Here is an 18,902-nt window from a genome sequence, read left to right on the forward strand (position 1 = left end):
AGGGATGTAGTAACCACAGGCAGCCATATTTGCTGGGACTTGAAAAGTTGTTTCAGAGCAGGTGGAAGTTAAGAAGAAGAAGGAGGAGGAGGAGGAGTTTGGGTTTGATATCCTGCTTTATCACTACCCGAAGGATTCTCAAAGCGGCTAACATTCTCCTTTCCCTTCTTCCCCCACAAGAAACACTCTGTGAGGTGAGTGGGGCTGAGAGACTTCAGAGAAGTGTGACTAGCCCAAGGTCACCCAGCAGCTGCATGTGGAGGAGCGGAGACGCGAACCCGGTTCCCCAGATTACAAGTCCACTGCTATTAACCACTACACCACACTGGCTCCGTAAGATCTTTTACCAACCACACCTACGGTTACCGTCATATTGATTCCTTACGGTTGATTCATTATGCCTTAGGATCAATAGCAAGCAGCCACCTGCCCTCTCCCCTCAACCCACCACCCCATTAAGTATTATAATTAATCTGATTTTGCTTGATTTCCATTGATTGCGACCTTGAAAACAAGAAGCAGAGGGAGACACCATGCTTTTCAAGATAATGCGTTTATTTCTGCATTTATATTATTTCCCAAGGTTAACGGGATATAAGTAAGAGAAAAAAGGGCATGGAAGAAGTTACAGACTGCAGAGAAAGGACATGCAATATGAGATATTTCCTACAGTCATAATACTAGGGGGATTTCTGGTACAGATGGTAAACAGGGGAATGACCATAAATGACCAGTAAATGAAGATCCTGCTTTATAGAGGGGCCTATCCGGAAAGCTCAGACCTCTTAAAACTCTTCACAAGAGGACTGGACAACGTTTTGTGCGTCACTTCACAACTGTATGATTCGTGGGTGTTGAAATCCGATGTAGAGAATGTCAGGGTGCTGCTCAGCTTATAGGTGTTGTCTGTATCTGACGCTGGGGGGCTGGTTTGGACGCCCTCAGTGACGGGAGTGCCGTCCACTTTCCAGACCACGGTCAGGTTGCTCGGGTAGAACGTGCTGACCAGGCACACCGCAGTGGCTGAATCCGTTTTAAGTTGCTCCGGCGTGGGTGGGAAAATGAGTGCCGATGGGGTGGAATCTTCTCTTCCTGCGTAAATGAACAAGAACACGGAATATTGCATCATTCAGGGGTACCAGAGGGCCATTGAAAGACCACAGCGCTAGTTCAAAACATTTTGCTGCAAATGGCGCCGCTGTAAAATTGTGAAGGTACCAAGTGCTTGAGGCAACGAAAATCCACAAGTTTCCCCTCTACTTCTTCACCCCCCATAAAGTAAGTGAAGTATTTGCTGCTGTTTCATGACACCCCCTAGTTGGCCGCCTTGATCAGACCAGAAATGCAAATAGCATTCAGGCTCAGATTTGCCAACATCATCATCATCATCATCATCATCATCAGTATTATTGTTATTATTATTACTGCTTCCCCCACACATTTAGCGTCTCCACCCACATCATTCTGCCCGGACACTGAGGTCTAGCTCCGACTGTGAGAAGTGAGATTACCGGGAACCAAGCAGAGGGCCTTCTCGGTAGTGGCGCCTGCCCTGTGGAACGCCCTCCCACCAGATGTCAAAGAGAACAACAACTACCAAACTTTTAAAAGACATCTGAAGGCAGCCCTGTTTAGGGAAGCTTTTAATGTTTAATAGACTATTGTATTATAATATTCTGTTGGAAGCCACACAGAGTGGCTGGGGAAACCCAGCCAGATGGGTGGGGTATTTATTATTATTATTATTATTATTATTATTATTATTATTATTAGGCAGCCCAACATTCAGAAACTGATTGGAGGTATAATGCTTTTATTCTTGCTGATGATGTCTGCAGATTAAACAGCTGTTAAAGGTACAGAAAAGACTTCAAGCTGCACCCCTACGTCCCCTTATCTGGAAGTAAACCCTGCTGAATTGAGAATGTCTCATTGCTGTGCGAACATGGACACGGTTGTTCTGAAAACCATAGAAATTCAAAATCCTACAGTGTTCGTGACAGTGTTTGTACTGCAGGAAAGTAAAATTTGGGCTCAGCAGACCCTCAGAGAAGACGCAGTAGCTGTGCAGAGAACTGATCTAAAGTTTGGCAGGTGTCGTTGTAAAAGAAATAGTTCAACACATTTTTAAAGTGAACGTTTTCCTAGTCGTATCTTTCAGTCTTTACTGAGTAAAGTAAAAACTGGAGAAAAGACTCCACGGGCCAATATTCATATCTGGGTGCTGCAAAGGGCATTACAGCCTTGTCCTAATGTGGGGCAGCAGGGACAGAGAAATTAAGCTCATGGGGAGAACACATACAGAAAGCTGCAAAATTAGAAATATTCTGCATTACTTTGGCTTGGATAATTGGTGTGTGGTGCATTGTTATAAATTTGGCTAGAGTGTAAGTGCAGATATTTCTTTACTTCTTCGTACATGGTTTTTACATTTTGTATCCTATAGATGAAATGCGCTGTTTAAACCCTTCTCTAAGCACCAATACATGAATCACATAGGAGAGTTAAATTCTATATTCCATCATAAAACTTTTTTTACCATATTTTACGTTGTTTCTCCTTCCTTGATTACTTCAGAAATGCCCAAGTAACTAACAATGGCCCAAACCAGTAAAATATGAAGTCCCCCAATTAATTTCAATGGCAATTAATTAAGCATGTGCTAAGCATTCAGTGGGCTTAGCATTGATCATCTTGTGCTCTAAGTTTCGTAAAGGACATATATTTAATTTTACTTGCTGTAACTTATCTGTGCAAAGTATTGCACCATCAAATTGGTAGGGACAAAATAAATACTATACAGTGGTACCTCGGGTTACATATGCTTCAGGTTACATACGCTTCAGGTTACAGACTCCACTAACCCAGAAATAGTGCTTCTGGTTAAGAACTTTGCTTCAGGATGAGAACAGAAATTGTGCTCCGGCGGCATGGCAGCAGCAGGAGGCCCCATTAGCTAAAGCGGTGCTTCAGGTTAAGAACAGTTTCAGGTTAAGTACGGACCTCCCGAACGAATTAAGTACTTAACCCGAGGTACCACTGTATTCACTTTGAAAATAGCCTTGAAATTTCACTCTTTTTCTTTCCCCCTTAACTTTCCTTATTGCAGAATTCTGTCTCTGCTATAAATTAATAGCATCTTCAATCCCATCTTCAATAGCCTTCAATCTCTGTCTTTGACAGAGCGCATTGACAAAATTCCTGCTTATTTTTATTTTTTTAGGTTCCACTTGACTTATCTATGATAGAACAGATTTTGATTTATCAATGTATTTGTTGATCAATCAATACATTTGCACAGCACCATCAATATGCATGGTATGCCACAGCCAAAAGAAGGGGGAAAGGGTTTTGCTGTGCCATTTGGGCAAATGTCCTCCAGTTATGGTAGTCTATAGAGCTATATCTATATCTATTTCTAACATAGGTTTTTGCAGAACAGTCAGACTAAAATCCCTGTGGAAATCAATGATAGAGTATTTCTAGCATCTTAGTTACAATGCTAGACTTAACTACAGACAAATAGGATCTCACCTAGAAATACCTGTATTTTCAAATTAATGTATTCTCAAATTAATGAGTCCAGAAATCATCTGTTGTGTTCTTGCTACTTTATCAAGTGCATAAATCAAGGTTCACTGCTCCCATGGGATTCCTTTCCATTCGTTCAGATGAATGTGTGCTAAATCGATACCCAGTGGTGCCATACAACCCAATCCTATGCAAGTTTAATTGAATTTCCCCCCCCAATAAGTTTACATATGATGGCAGGATTGGTTCTATGCAGTCAAGCCCAGGAATTACCTAATTTTTACCACCCAGCCATCCATTGGGACTTAAGGGTACCAAAATATTCCAAATTGTGCCCATTTACATTGAATAAATTCCCCTAAAATGAACTGGGCTGGTTTCCAAGTGCTTGATAGTGCAAAAAACCCCATTCCCTCCCAACTGTAATTTATTTCAAATAAAGCGCTTTCTATGAAGAATACATGTTTTGAACACCCAGTGTAAAAACCTGGTAACGTGCAGAAAGGGGGAATTTTGTTTCAACTGAATATTCAGTTCTTTTTTTCTGCACTTCTCTGTCTGTGATCTGGTTTCTTCATCAAGTTTTCAACAATTAGCAGTTTTTTAAAACAGTAAGTCTGAATTGTTATTGGTTTGTCTAGAGGCAACCCAATTTAGCTTCTGGGACAACCCCCTACGTTCTGAAAACCTTTAAACTGTTTCTTTAAATTGGCTCTCCTTTGGAAATCACTTAGTTTATACCAAATTAAACCAGTTAGAGGTGTTATTCCCATCTTTACTGCAGCTTTGGCTAGAAATTCTGCTAGCATCAATTTCATGCAGAGCTCAAGACATTGTGGGGAAAGAGGCAGAGGTGACACAAGGGAACAATAAAATGCACACTGTTTTATCTCCCGTTTGGTCCCATTGCTGAGAGTGAATCGCAGCATTTCCCGCACGCTGAAGTTTTTTAACTGACCACCCAGCAGAGCTCTTAGCAGCTTCAGTTAGGAAAAAATACAATCCCAAACCCTACCTCAGTTTTCTGTCATCATCGTCCATTCCCCAGCTTGTGTAGTTTTTCTCCCAATGCCCAGATGCTTGCCAACACTCAACAAAAATGAAAATATAGATTTCCGACACACTGTACCCCAAAGCAACAGAGAGAGAAAACAGACTTACGCTTGATTTCTAAATGGGTCCCGCTACCAAAAATGAGCCACAGTGGTTTGCCATTGCTCATGCCCTCGGCAAAAACCCAAGTCCCTCCCAACTGTGGGCACTGAAGGGAAGATTTTTACGAGTAAGCAAAGCGGGTTTCGCTCCTAGAGATCTGGAAACAAGGTACCTACCAGTCTCACGACAAATTGAGTGCCTACAAAGTGGAACTTTAAGCATAGTCATTTAACAGAGAAAAAAGACGTCTATTTTCTTCACTTAGGTGGCAGTCTTAAGCTCACCTACCTGGAAGCAAATGCCATTGAACTGAAAAATAAACCCACAAAGAGTTCCAAACATATCCCAGCAAAATCTGCACAATTAAAGCTGATTTGAAGCTGTTGCAAAACAATCCCCGTCCCACAAAAGATAGGGCCTTTTCCTGCAAGGTAAACGCACAAATGACACAACACTGTCTAAACTTACAATGGGTTTAACTCTGACCACTTTTTGTCCTCAGATCCTTGAAGGACTTACACGTTTTACCTGTTGCAACGTACACTTTCAAATGATGGCGACCTCAGGTTGATATATCTGACACCACAGGGATAAGAGGCCCACTGTGTACCCTTTGAAAAGAACTTCACCAGTTTACGATTTTTATCTGAGGTCCAGCGCCGAGGGCCTTCTGGTGATTCCCTTGTTGCGAGGAGCCAAGTTACAGGGAACCAGGAAGAGGGCCTTCTCGGTGGTGGCACCTGCCCTGTGGAACGCCCTTCCCCCAGATGTCAAGGAAATAAACAACTATCCAACTTTTAGAAGACATCTGAAGGCAGCCCTGTTTAGGGAAGCTTTTAATGTTTAATAGGTTATTGTATTTTGGTGTTCTGTTGGAAGCCGCCCAGAGTGGCTGGGGATACCCAGCCAGATGGGTGGGGTATAAATAAATTATTATTATTATTATTATTATTATTATTATTATTATTATTATTACCACTACTACTACTACTACTACTATTATTATTATTTTCCTTATCGCACCAGTGATCAGAATTCTGCCTCTGACAGAGTTAACTCTGGGCAAACATGACATTCCCTGGAAATACCTGATTCGCAAATTAATGTATTGCTGTAGAGTCCAGAATTTCAGCTGTGGTCTTCTCATACTCATAGAATCATAGACTTGGAAGAGTTGGTAGAGTTGGAAGGGACCACGAGGGTCATCTAGACCAACCCCATGCAAAGCAGGGATCTTTTGCCCAATGTGGGGCTCGGACCCACCACCCTGAGATTAAGAGACTCACGCTCCTCCAACTGAGTCAGGTGAAGTATGTGCTTTCACAAGTTCATACCAGCTCAATCTATTACAGAAGTCATTCTAATCTTCACCTCAACTTTGGCTCGAAATTCCGCTGGCATTATTTTCATGCACAGTCCCAAGATGTTGGGGGATGGAGCGGAGAAAGAAAAGAACAATAAGGCACACACTCCCCCCCCCTTGATCCCATTGCTGAGATTGACCCACAGCTTTTGCCCCATGGATTTGCCCCACATGCTGACATTTTTCACTGCTCGAGCAACTCTAAATTCCACTGCAATACACTGTTATCCATTCCCCATAATGCACCGGCAAATCCTAAGCTCTGTGGTTTAACCCACAGCGCCACCCATGTCCCCACAACAGCAGTACCATGTCCCTATAGCTAGAGCAAGCAGAGGGGGCACCACTTTGTGGTTCGCCTCACGTGCCAAAATGTCTTGGACTGATATAACATTAAACTATGGGAGTTTTGTCAAGAGCTGGCGATATCATGCCACGCGGACCTGTGGCAACAGCTGAGTGTCAGTTCAGAAACTGGCAACTGCTTTGCCACCCGCCAAAATGGCAACGGAAACGATGCCATCTTCACCTCATGGTTCCAGCTCACAAATCAGGAGAAACACCTGGGGGTCATTTAATGTAAAGAGTCGTTCTCTTAGAAGGTTTTACTGTGCTTAAGATTTTGCCAAAGCATAAAAAAGTTATAGGCATTTGTTGGTTTCCTCATTGCGCGCCCAAGCGCCCCCCCATCCGACGGACTGTCTTAAACCACAAATAACGGAGCACGACAAGTTCTATTTTTGGTCAAATCAGGCCACAACTTTATTGACTACAGATGTAAGAGGTTTGGCACAGGCTTTAGGTAGACCGCACCCCTTCTGGGCCCCCCAACAGAAGTACCTAATATGGGGTCAACCGGAAGAGAGGGAGTTCTTTACCTACATCAAAGAGTCGTTAACCTTCTGGGTTGTACTTGGAGAGTCAGGGTGTCCAGACAGAAGCATCTCACCTGGATCCCTTGAATGGGATCGCCCACTTTCCGGAGGGGCAGGCAGAGGCTACAACCTCCCCTCCCTCCAAAACTAGGCCTACCCAATGCCTAAACTGCCCCGAGTTGTTCCAGCTGCACCATTCTACCGGAGAAACTCAGCATGGGAGGAGGTTTGAGTTGGTTTCTCCAGCTCAGCCACGTGGCTCTCACAAGAGAGAGGGGTTTGGTCACCATGGTGACTTGTGGTTAGGGAATGATAGTTCTGCTGCTTTTGCTTTTCTCTGTTTCCCTATTTTTCCATCTTGAATTCAGTTTGCCAAACTTCTCCAATGGTGAAGCTTGTTTTTTTTTTTTTTTAATCCTCATGAAAATTCACCAGACTTTTGTGCTAATTTCTCATTATGAATTCATTTTAGAATACAGTGGTACCTTAGTGTCCTAGGATTTGAGGATCGGAAGGTTGGCGGTTCGAATCCCCGCGACGGGGTGAGCTCCTGTTGCTCGGTCCCTGCTCCTGCCAACCTAGCAGTTCGAAAGCACGTCAAAGTGTAAGTAGATAAATAGGTACCACTCTGGCGGGAAGGTAAATGGCGTTTCCGTGCGCTGCTCTGGTTCGCCAGAAGCAGCTTAGTCATGCTGGCCACATGACCCGGAAGCTGTACGCCGGCTCCCTCGGCCAAGAAAGTGAGATGAGTACCGCAACCCCAGAGTCGGCCATGACTGGACCTAATAGTCAGGGGTCCCTTTACCTTACCTTTTACTGGTTGGTGGCAGTGGGGAAGCGAGCACAGTGGTGGCACAGGGATCAATAGACCGTCAAACGTCCGGGGACCCTGTGTGATCGCCACACCTTCTGACTTCAAAAAAGATGCTCGGCCAATGAATGCCGCTGATGCAGAACACCCACCGTCATTCCTTCCTGCTGTCTGAGGCCACCGAGCTGGTTTTTGTACTGAATTGTCTCACTTTGGAGAGGGAACTTTTGGCGTTGGAAACAGTGGTATTCTGCCTCGTCCTCAGCATGTACACCGTTGATAGTGAAGGAGAAGTCAGTGTTGCTGTGGCTGCCACTGAAACGATCCGGAGTCCCTCCAAAACGGCTTGAACCTGAATAAATCAGCACCTTGGGTTTCTGCCCTGGTTTAAACTGATAGAAGTCCATATTGCTGCTGACAGAAGAGGAAGCCCTGCACAAGATGGTGACTCTGTCCCCAGGACTTGCCTGTAGGGAAGCTGGTGTCTGAGTGATGACAATCTGCCCCCTGGATTCTAGGAGGAGAGAAAAGAAGATGGTGAAGGCAGCCCATTTCCCAGAGAAACTCAGGAAGAACAACACTTCCCTTAAAACAGGGGTCAGCAACCTTTTTCAGCCATGGTATGGTCCACCGTCCCTCAGACCATGTGGTGGACCGGACTATATTTTCTTTTGGGAGGGGGGATAAACGAATTCCTATGCCCCACAAATAACCCAGAGATGCAATTTAAATAAAAGCACACATTCTACTCATGTCAAAACACCAGGCAGGCCCCACAAATAACCCAGAGATGCATTTTAAATAAAAGGATACACTCTTCTCATGTAAAAACACGCTGATTCCTTGACCATCCGCAGGCCGGATTGAGAAGGCGATTGGGCCACATCCGGCCCAACGGCTTTAGGTTGCCTACCCCTGCCATAAAACCTACCCTCAAAGAAACTTGAGACCAGCCAAATCAAACAAATCTGAAACATGATGCTGCTGTTTGTGAAAGCTTTCCCTTTCCCTCTGGGATATTCTCACTGCCAGACAACCCCTCCAGAACGACGGGGATAAAACTGGGGGAGTTATGAAATGTCAAGGATGGAAATCTATGCAAACGAGTAGAAGAATGTCCCTCCCTGTGGGATCGTGCTTCAGGGCAGAAGAAATGTCTGTGGTGGATGTTGCAACGCAAAAAGCAGAAAGAAATCAAGGGAGATTTCAAGCAAACTTAATTATACGCAGAGATGTCTCACATCCTCATAGACAATCATCTTCATTAATGGATAATTTTTGGGGTAAGAATTGTCTAGCACTGTCTATAGCATACTTGCACTCATATGTAGGATCAATCATGCCAAAAACCCGCTTAGTCTCCATTGCCTCTCTTCATTCTTTCATGTTTCCCCATTTGGCCCTCCATTAAGTGCATGCATTGTAAATATGCACAACTTTGTTCTATGTGCATGCCAAGAGATTAGCTTTCTCATAAGCGCTCTGCAAATATGAACCATTGTGAAGTCTAGAACAGGCCCGGGGAACCAGAAAGGTGAGGGAACTCAGATCCTCCAAGGGTCCCTTGCTTTCCAGGGACAATCCTGGATTTCCAGAAACCATCCCAGTTTTGATTTGATGCTGGCATATCCCACTTTTCCTTAGGATGTCCCTGTTTCCATCAGAGGAACTTTGGCAGTTATGTGACCCCCAGAGTCATGGAGATAATAACTATACAAGCTTAGAAGACACCTGAAGGCAGCCCTGTATAGGAAAGGTTTTTAATGTTTAATGTCTTATTATGTTTTTATATATCAAGGACACGGGTGGCGCTGTGGGTAAAACCTCAGCGCCTAGGGCTTGCCGATCGCATGGTCGGCGGTTCGAATCCCCGCGGCGGGGTGAGCTCCCGTCTTTCAGTCCCAGCTCCTGCCCACCTAGCAGTTAGATAGCACCCATAAAGTGCAAGTAGATAAATAGGTACCGCTTTCTAGCGGGAAGGTAAACGGTGTTTCCGTGTGCTGCGCTGGTGCCAGCTCGCCAGAGCAGCTTCGTCACGCTGGCCACGTGACCCGGAAATGTCTCCGGACAGCGCTGGCCCACGGCCTATAGAGTGAGATGGGCGCACAACCCTAGAGTCGGACACGACTGGCCTTCGGGCAGGGGTACCTTTACCTTTACCTTTTTATGTTTTTATATGCAGTGGAACCTCGGTTGTCGAACATAATCCATTCCACAAGACAGTTTGACTTCCAAAATGTTCAACAACCTATGCTCAATGGGCGGTTGGATAATTCAATTGGAAAAATAGAGAAATGTGCCTCGGAAGCTGTTTGACTTCTGAGGTGTGTTCGAAAACTGAAGCATTCACTTCTGGGTTTTCAGTATTCGACTTCCAAGATGTTCGGCAGCTGAGACGTTTGAAAACCAAGGTTCCACTGTATGTTGGAAGTCGTCCAGGGTGGCTGGGGCAACCCGGTCAGATGGCGGGGTATAAATATTCCAACAATGACTACTGCTATGGAATAGGATGTCCCTATTTTGATCAGAGAAATGTTGGAAGGTATAGCAGGCATTGTCATGGCCAAAAAGCCCGTAGGAACCCTCAGCCAAGGCAATGCGGAAGCATGCTTAGAATACAAATTTTGAAATAAGGTTCTGTCAAAGGCCTTTTGGTGGCATAATAGGTGAGAGAACATCACTGCTGTTTTCTGAGTGATAACTGTCCTAGGCTGCATTGCTCAGACAGCTTCCCACTGTTGGTGTTGGGTGCACTGAGAATGCATCTGTAGTAAGTAGGTCTTCGCCCACAACATATTCAGAGTCCAGTGTTTCAGTTGACACTTTGGCTGATTGGCAGAGCAGCTGTCAGTTCCTGAACTGATGTCCGGAGAGACAGTGCACTGTAGCAGTTACAATATCAGCCTAGGAGCTGGGGGAGTGGGCTTCAAATCCCACTCAGCTAAAGAGTTCACTGGTCGAGCCTGGGCCAGTCTCACCCTCTCACCCTGGCTGACCTCACAGGGTTGTTGTGAAGATACAACGGAGAGAGTGAGAATTAAGTGTGCTAGCCTGAACTCTTTGGAGGAAAGGTGGTGTGTGTTGAAATGGAAGAAAGCCATCTTGTCAAGACATGGCAACATGCAGCCGTGATGATGTGCGACGAGGACTGGATATCAGTTCAGAAACTGTCAGCTGCTTTGTCACCTGCCAAAGTGGCAACAAAAACGCTGCGATCTGAGCAGGTGGCCACAGGGGATTTCTATGAGACACGGTTGAGGCGTCAGCTGGCAATCTCTAAAGTCCTGCCAATTCAGGTTTCTAGCACATTGGTAGGCAGCATGAGAGAAAAAAATAGGAAAAATCATTCTTTGAATAGGGAGTAATAATACTTGCAGCTATATGCCTAGAACCTAAATATCTGGTTATGTGACATGGACAGAATTAAAGCCAAGTGTCATCCCATTATGCCAAGCAAGAGGGTGGGAATTATTCTTCATGCCAATGACATGAATATAAGATAGTCACCCCTTGATTCTCCTTTGCAAAGTCCATGAACAGAAAAACGACAAGGATGAGATGTAAATATTTGAAATATTGGGGGAGTTCAGGAAATAATCTGGATGTGAGAGTGCCTCAAGTATGCCCTGAATGTATATTTACAATTTAGAATCATGGCATCAGCATAAAAGGTAAAGGGACTGTAAAGAAGCCGGTGTCTGAGTGATGATCTGCCCACTGGATTATGGAAGGAGAGGCATAAAACAAGTTAGTGGATCTGCAACATTTGCCTTAAATATTCAGAGAGAAGAACGCAACTCTTCAAAGTTACCCGCCAAGAAACTGGAGACCAGCAAAATCAAACAAATCCGGAACATGTTGCTGCTGCTGTGGATGACACTCTTTCTTGGCTCCCAGATATTATCACCACCAGGCAGCCCAGCTTCAGAATGACGGGGATAAAATTGGGGGAGTTATTAAGTGTCAGGGATGGAAATCTATGCAAATGACTTGAAGGGGTTCAAGGGATGAGAGTCCCTTCCTGTGGGGATTGTGCTTTAAGACAGAAGGAACCCAAGGAAGATGCAGACAGCAATCAACGAGAAACATGAATGTGAAGATCTGAGCTCCTGAATTACAAAATAGTTTTGCCTATCTGGAAAGAAAACGTTACGCAGAGATCATTTTCTGCTCCAGTTTCCTGCATAATAGATATTCCACCTTACGTCTCACTCGATTAGAAAAAAGGACACTATACCAAATTCACTTTTAAAATGGATGGGAATGGGTGAATTCAGTTCAGATGACCATCACATCTCCTACTGTGGGCAAGAATCCCGTAAAAGAAATGGAGTGGCCCTCATAGTCAACAAAAGAGTGGCGAAAACTGTACTGGGATGCAATCTCAAAAATGATAGAATGATCTCGATACGAATCCAAGGCAGACCTTTTAATATCACAGTAATCCAAGTTTATGCACCAACCACTGGTGCTGAAGAAACTGAAATTGAACAATTCTATGAAGACTTACAACACCTTATAGAAATGACACCAAAGAAGGATGTTCTTCTCATTATAGGGGATTGGAATGCTAAAGTAGGGAGTCAAGAGATAAAAGGAACAACTGGCAAGTTTGGCCTTGGAGTTCAAAACGAAGCAGGGCAAAGGCTAATAGAGTTCTGCCAAGAGAACAAGCTGGTCATCACAAACACGCTTTTCCAACAACACAAGAGACGACTCTACACATGGACATCACCAGATGGGCAGCATTGAAATCAGATTGATTATATTCTCTGCAGCCAAAGACAGAGAAGCTCTATACAGTCAGCAAAAACAAGACCCGGAGCTGACTGTGGCTCAGATCATCAACTTCTTATAGCAAAATTCAAGCTTAAACTGAAGAAAGTAGGAAAAACCACTGGGCCGGTAAGATACAATCTAAGTCAAATCCCTAAAGAATACACAGTGGAAGTGAGGAACAGGTTTAAGGATTTAGATTGGGTGGACAGAGTGCCTGAAGAACTATGGATGGAGGCTCGTAACATTATACAGGAGGCAGCAACTAAAACCATCCCAATGAAAAGGAAATGCAAGAAAGCAAAGTGGCTGTCCAACGAGGCCTTACAAATAGTGGGGGAGAGAAGGCAAGCAAAATATGAGGGAGATAGTGAAAGACACAAGAAATTGAATGCAGATTTCCAAAAAATAGCAAGGAGAGACAAGAAGGCCTTCCTAAACGAGCAATGCAAAGAAATAGAGGAAAACAATAGAATAGGAAAAACTAGAGATCTGTTCAAGAAAATTGGAGATATGAAAGGAACATTTTGTACAAAGATTTCCATAATAAAAGACAAAAGTGGAAAAGACCTAACAGAAGCAGAAGACATCAAGAAGAGGTGGCAAGAATACACAGAGGAACTATACCAGAAAGAAATGGATGTCTCGTATACCCCAGGTAGTGTGGTTGCTGACCTTGAGCCAGACATCCTGGAGAGTGAAGTCAAATGGGCCTTAGAAAGCACTGCTAATAACAAGGCCAGTGGAAGTGATGATATTCCAGCTGAACTATTTAAAATTTTAAAAGATGATGCTGTTAAGGTGCTACACTCAATATGTTAACAAATTTGGAAAACTCAGCAGTGGCCAGAGGATTGGAGAAGATCAGTCTACATCCCAATCACAAAGAAGGGAAGTGCCAAAGAGTGCTCCAACTACCGCACAATTGCACTCATTTCACATGCTAGCAAGAATTCTACAAGGCAGGCTCAAGCAGTATGTGGACCGAGAACTCCCAGAAGTGCAAGCTGGATTTCGAAGGGGCAGAGGAACCACAGACCAAATTGCAAACATGTGCTGGATTATGGAGAAAGCTAGAGAGTTCCAGAAAGACATCTACTTCTGCTGAATGCAGAATTCATCATGCGAAAGGCTGGGCTGGATGAATCCCAAGCCGGAATTAAGATTGCCGTAAGAAATATCAACAACCTCAGATATGCAGATGACACAACCTTGATGGCAGAAAGTGAAGTAAAGAACCTTTTAATGAGGGTGAAAGAGGAGAGCGCAAAATATGGCCTGAAGCTCAACATCAAAAAAAACGAAGATCATGGCCACTGGTCCCATCACCTCCTGGCAAATAGAAGGGGAAGAAATGGAGGCAGTGAGAGATTTTAGTTTCTTGCGCTCCATGATCACTGCAGATGGTGACAGCAGTCACAAAATTAAAAGACGCCTGCTCCTTGGGAGAAAGGCGATGGCAAACCTAGACAGCATCTTAAAAAGCAGAGACATCACCTTACCAACAAAGGTCCGTATAGTTAAAGCCATGGTTTTCCCAGTAGTGATGTATGGAAGTGAGAGCTGGACCATAAAGAAGGCTGATCGCCGAAGAATTGATGCTTTTGAATTATGGTGCTGGAGGAGACTCTTGAGAGTCCCATGGACTGCAAGAAGATCAAACGTATCCATTCTGAAGGAAATCAGCCCTGAGTGCTCACTGGAAGGACAGATCCTGAAGCTGAGACTCCAATACTTTGGCTACCTCATGAGAAGAGAAGACTCCCTGGAAAAGACCCTGATGTTGGGAAAGATTGAGGGCACAAGAAGAAGGGGACGACAGAGGATGAGATGGTTGGACAGCGTTCTCGAAGCTACCAGCATGAGTTTAACCAAACTGCAGGAGGCAGTGGAAGACAGGAGTGCCTGGCCTGCTTTGGGGTCACGAAGAGTCGGACACGACTAAACGACTAAACAACAACTATAGGAGGAAAATATGGGTTGGTAGTATTACTTGAGGCAGAGCATGGTTTTTGTCTCACCAGAAGGAAGACAGGTGTAGTTTAAGGTTTGAACTGGGTATTTTGCTTAACAATACAGTGGTACCTCGGGTTAAGAACTTAATTCGTTCCGGAGTTCCGTTCTTAACCTGAAACTGTTCTTAACCTGAAGCACCACTTTAGCTAATGGGGCCTCCTGCTGCCGCCACGCCGCCGGAGCACGATTTCGGTTCTCATCCTGAAGCAACGTTCTTAACCCGAGGTAATATTTCTGGGTTAGCGGAGTCTGTAACCTGAAGCATATGTACCCCAAGGTACCACTGTATCAGCCATCAGTTGTTATAGCAGAAGCAAGGAGATAAAGGGGAGGAGAAACTAAATTCACAGTTCAGGAACGCTGTCCTGTAGTGGAGAGTACATTAACCCCTCAATGGCTTTCTCCTCTCAGTTCAGTGGATCTTGATTAAAGGTTGTTGCTTGTTCAAACATGATGAACTATAAAGGTAAAGGGTAAAGGGACCCCCTGACCATTAGGTCCAGTCGTTACCAACTCTGGGGTTGAGGTGCTCATCTCGCTTTATTGGCTGAGGTAGCCGGCGTACAGCTTCCGGGTCATGTGGCCAGCATGACTAAGCCACTTCTGGCGAACCAGAGCAGCGCACGGAAACACCGTTTGCCTCCCCGCCGGAGTGGTACCTATTTATCTCCTTGCACTTTGACGTGCTTTCAAACTTCTAGGTTGGCAGGAGCTGGGACTGAGCAGCAGGAGCTCACCACGTCGCGGGGATTCGAACCGCCGACCTTCTGATCGGGAAGTCCTAGGCTCTGTGGTTTAACCCACAGCGCCACCCGCATTCCTATGATGAACTATAATCCACTGTAATCCCCTCTGATGCCCTTGAGAGAAGCAGTGAGCTGTCTTGGCAACCCAAGCATCTCACAAAGTTATCCCTCTTCTGTCTTTTCAGGTCCTTAGTTCTCAGCTTAGGTTTTTCATTAATTGATTATTATTTTTTTGTCCAGTTCTTGTTGAAATCTCAGATAATGTGCGGATTTCTCCATTAGAGCTGTATCTCATCTCCTGAATTGATATCCAGAGAGCCAGGGCACGGTAGCTCTACCTCTCTTTTAAATCAGAACCAGTGAAGGCGGTGAAGGTCCTGTGTGAGTGTCTGGAGGCGGTTGGAGGATGGATGGCGGCTAACAGATTGAGGTTGAATCCTGACAAGACAGAAGTGCTGTTTTTGGGGGACAGGAGGCGGGCAGGTGTGGAGGATTCCCTGGTCCTGAATGGGGTAACTGTGCCCCTGAAGGACCAGGTGCGCAGCCTGGGAGTCATTTTGGACTCACAGCTGTCCATGGAGGCACAGGTCAAATCTGTGTCCAGGGCAGCTGTTTACCAGCTCCATCTGGTACGTAGGCTGAGACCCTATCTGCCCGCGGACTGCCTCGCCAGAGTGGTGCATGCTCTGGTTATCTCCCGCTTGGACTACTGCAATGCGCTCTACGTGGGGCTACCTTTGAAGGTGACTCGGAAACTACAACTAATCCAGAATGCGGCAGCTAGACTGGTGACTGGGGGCGGCCGCCGAGACCATATAACACTGGTCTTGAAAGACCTACATTGGCTCCCAGTACGTTTCCGAGCACAATTCAAAGTGTTGGTGCTGACCTTTAAAGCCCTAAACGGCCTCGGTCCAGTATACCTGAAGGAGCGTCTCCACCCCCATCATTCTGCCCGGACGCTGAGGTCCAGCGCCGAGGGCCTTCTGGCGGTTCCCTCATTGCGAGAAGCAAAGCTACAGGGAACCAGGCAGAGGGCCTTCTTGGTAGTGGCGCCCGCCCTGTGGAACGCCCTTCCAGCAGATGTCAAAGTGATAAACAACTACCTGACATTCAGAAGACATCTTAAGGCAGCCCTGTTCAGGGAAGTTTTTAACGTGTGATATTTTATTGTATTTTTGGTTTTTATGGAAGCCGCCCAGAGTGGCTGGGGTGGCCCAGCCAGATGGGCGGGGTATAAATAATAAATTATTATTATTATTATTATTATTATTATTATTATTATTATTATTAGTGTTTTGGAATGGCACGAGCCAACCAGGGTCCAAATCTCACTCAGCCAAGGAGTTCTCAGGATGAGCTTGAACTAAGCACACCCTCTCATACCCTAACATACCTCACGGGGTTGCTGTAATAATACAATGGGAAAGGGAGAATTATGTAAGCCAGCGTGAGCTCCTTGGAGCAAAGGTGGCATGGATGGATGGATGGATGGATGGATGGATGGATGGATGGATCAATTGATCCATCGATTGATCTAATGCCCACACACACTGCAGAGCTCAGCCAGCTTCTGAATATACTCTTGGTGGTGGAGCAAGGTTTGGATCCCACTCAGCAAGGGGTTCAGTGGGTCCACTTGGGCATTGGGAGAGTGGTGTGTGTGTGTGTGTGTGTGTGTGTGTGTGTGTGTGTGTGAGAGAGAGAGAGAGAGAGAGAGAGAGAGAGAGAGAGAGAGAGGGAGAGAGAATGGTAGAAGCACAACTTGAATTGCCCTCCAAGATGGCGCCGAAGCTGTGCCACAACTCTATGATTCTATGATTCTATGTTGGAGAGACTCTTGGAACGATGGGAGTTGTGTCAAGACATAGCAATTTGGGGCCACGGGAACCTGTGTGAAGGACTGAATATCAGTTCAGAAACTTGACAGCTGCACCAGCACCTGCCCAAGTGGCAACGATAATTCTGCTATCTGAGCGGGTGGCCACAGGGGATTTCAGTGGGGCATGGTCGAGGTGCCAGCTGGCAATTGCTAAAGTGCAGTCAATAGAGTTTTCTAGCACGTTGGTAGGCAGCATGAGGAAAAATATATATGAAAAGCAGCAGTTTGAATATGAAATGATACTTGCAGCTACATACCTACAACCTAAATATTATGCTGTTTGACATGGACAGAATTAAAGTGTCGTCAGATGTTGTCTTGGAGGAGGAAGGGAGTTGTTCTTCATGCCAATGACATGGATATAGAATCATCATCCCAGAACTCCACTCTTCATATTCCATGTGCAGAACAGGAACAAGGGTGAGGTGGAATCATTCCTGAAGTCAAGAGGCAACTTGAAGTAGCATCACCTTCTGAAACTCTTTTAAAGATGAGCTATTGTTGAATAGAGGGTTTAAACCACTGCGCTCCTTGGACTTGCAGATCGGAAGGTCAGGGATTTGAACTGCCGACCTTCCGATCGGCAAGCCCTAGGCTCAGTGGTTTAGACCACAGCACCACCTGCGTCCTTATCTTGCTTAGTGGCTAATCCAGCCCTGGGCTGGGTGGACCAATAGTTTGACTCAGTGCAAGGCAGCTCGGACTGAGGCTGAGGTGAAGCTGCCGCCTCTTTAACATTGTGCACAGCTTCCCTGGACGCAAAGTTCTTAGAGAATCCAAAAACCTGGCTTTCTTTTGGTTGATCTGCATGGGCTTTCAGTTGTTCTCTCACCCTCCATTCTAGCAAGCTAGAAGGGTGGTGCTGCTGCTGCTGCAAAACACCAGTTCCATTTCTCTCCCCTGCCTTAATTCACTGAGGTGGTTTTTGTACTGAAGTGTATCACTGTGTAGAGGAGTGCTGTAGTCTTGGACACAGTAATAGTCTGCTTCGTCCTTGGCACGGACGTCGCTGATGGTGAAGGAGAAGTCAGTGTTATTGTAGGTACTATTGAAGCGATCTGGGGTCCCTTCAAAATGGCTCGTAGCATTACGAATAAGTAGCTTGGGTCTCTGTCCTGGTTTAAACTGATATAAGGCCATATCATCACTCATGGAAGAGGAAGCTTGGCATTTGAGGGTGACTCTGTCCCCAAGACTTGCCTCTATGGAAGCTGGTGTCTGAGTGATGACAATCTGTCCCATGGATTCTAGGAGGAGAGGAATAAAGCACAATCGTAAATCCATTACATTTGCCTTAGAAACTCAGAGAGAACAACACCACTCTTAAAACTTACCCTCCAAGAAACACAAGATGAGCCAAATGGAACAAATCTGTAACATGATGCTGCTGTTAACGTAACCTTTCTGTTGCCTCCCAGGTACTATCGCCACCAAGCAGCCCAGCTTGAATGATGGGGATAAAATTGGAGCAGTTAATAAGTGTCAAGAATGGAAATCAATGCAAATGAGTAGAAGAGGCGCAAGGGATTTAGTGCCCCTTCCTGTGGGGATTGTGCTTCAAGGCAGAAGATGTGTCATGGAGGAGGTTCCAGCTCATGATGCAGAAGGAACTCAAGGAAGATATGGACAGCAATCTTACTGAGAGCAATGAATGGCAGACCCTATTTTCCAGGGACGTCCCTGATTTAGAGAAGCCGTCCCAGATTCTGATTTGATACCTAGATTCCTAAGGATGTTCCTATTTTCA

The 18,902-nt window shown here is 45.2% G+C and overlaps 1 protein-coding gene and 1 gene segment (V, D, J or C); both read right to left on the reverse strand.

Moving 5' to 3' along the window:
* Positions 1-534: 534 nt before the first annotated feature.
* LOC308571291 (immunoglobulin kappa light chain-like) lies at positions 535-8,776 on the reverse strand. Its single transcript, XM_081166916.1, has 3 exons — positions 8,667-8,776; positions 7,947-8,249; positions 535-1,092 (listed from the first exon to the last, which is right to left on the reverse strand). The coding sequence occupies exons 1-3, from the start codon at positions 8,710-8,712 to the stop codon at positions 764-766; spliced, it is 678 nt and encodes a 225-aa protein (XP_081023042.1). The 5' UTR covers positions 8,713-8,776; the 3' UTR covers positions 535-763.
* Positions 8,777-17,995: 9,219 nt separating this feature from the next.
* LOC308570797 (immunoglobulin kappa variable 1-39-like) lies at positions 17,996-18,397 on the reverse strand. The segment is given in 1 exon: positions 17,996-18,397.
* Between the last annotated feature and the right edge of the window lie 505 nt (positions 18,398-18,902).

Source organism: Podarcis bocagei (genome assembly GCF_964188305.1).
Source record: "Podarcis bocagei genome assembly, chromosome: 13".
NCBI lineage: Eukaryota > Metazoa > Chordata > Lepidosauria > Squamata > Lacertidae > Podarcis > Podarcis bocagei.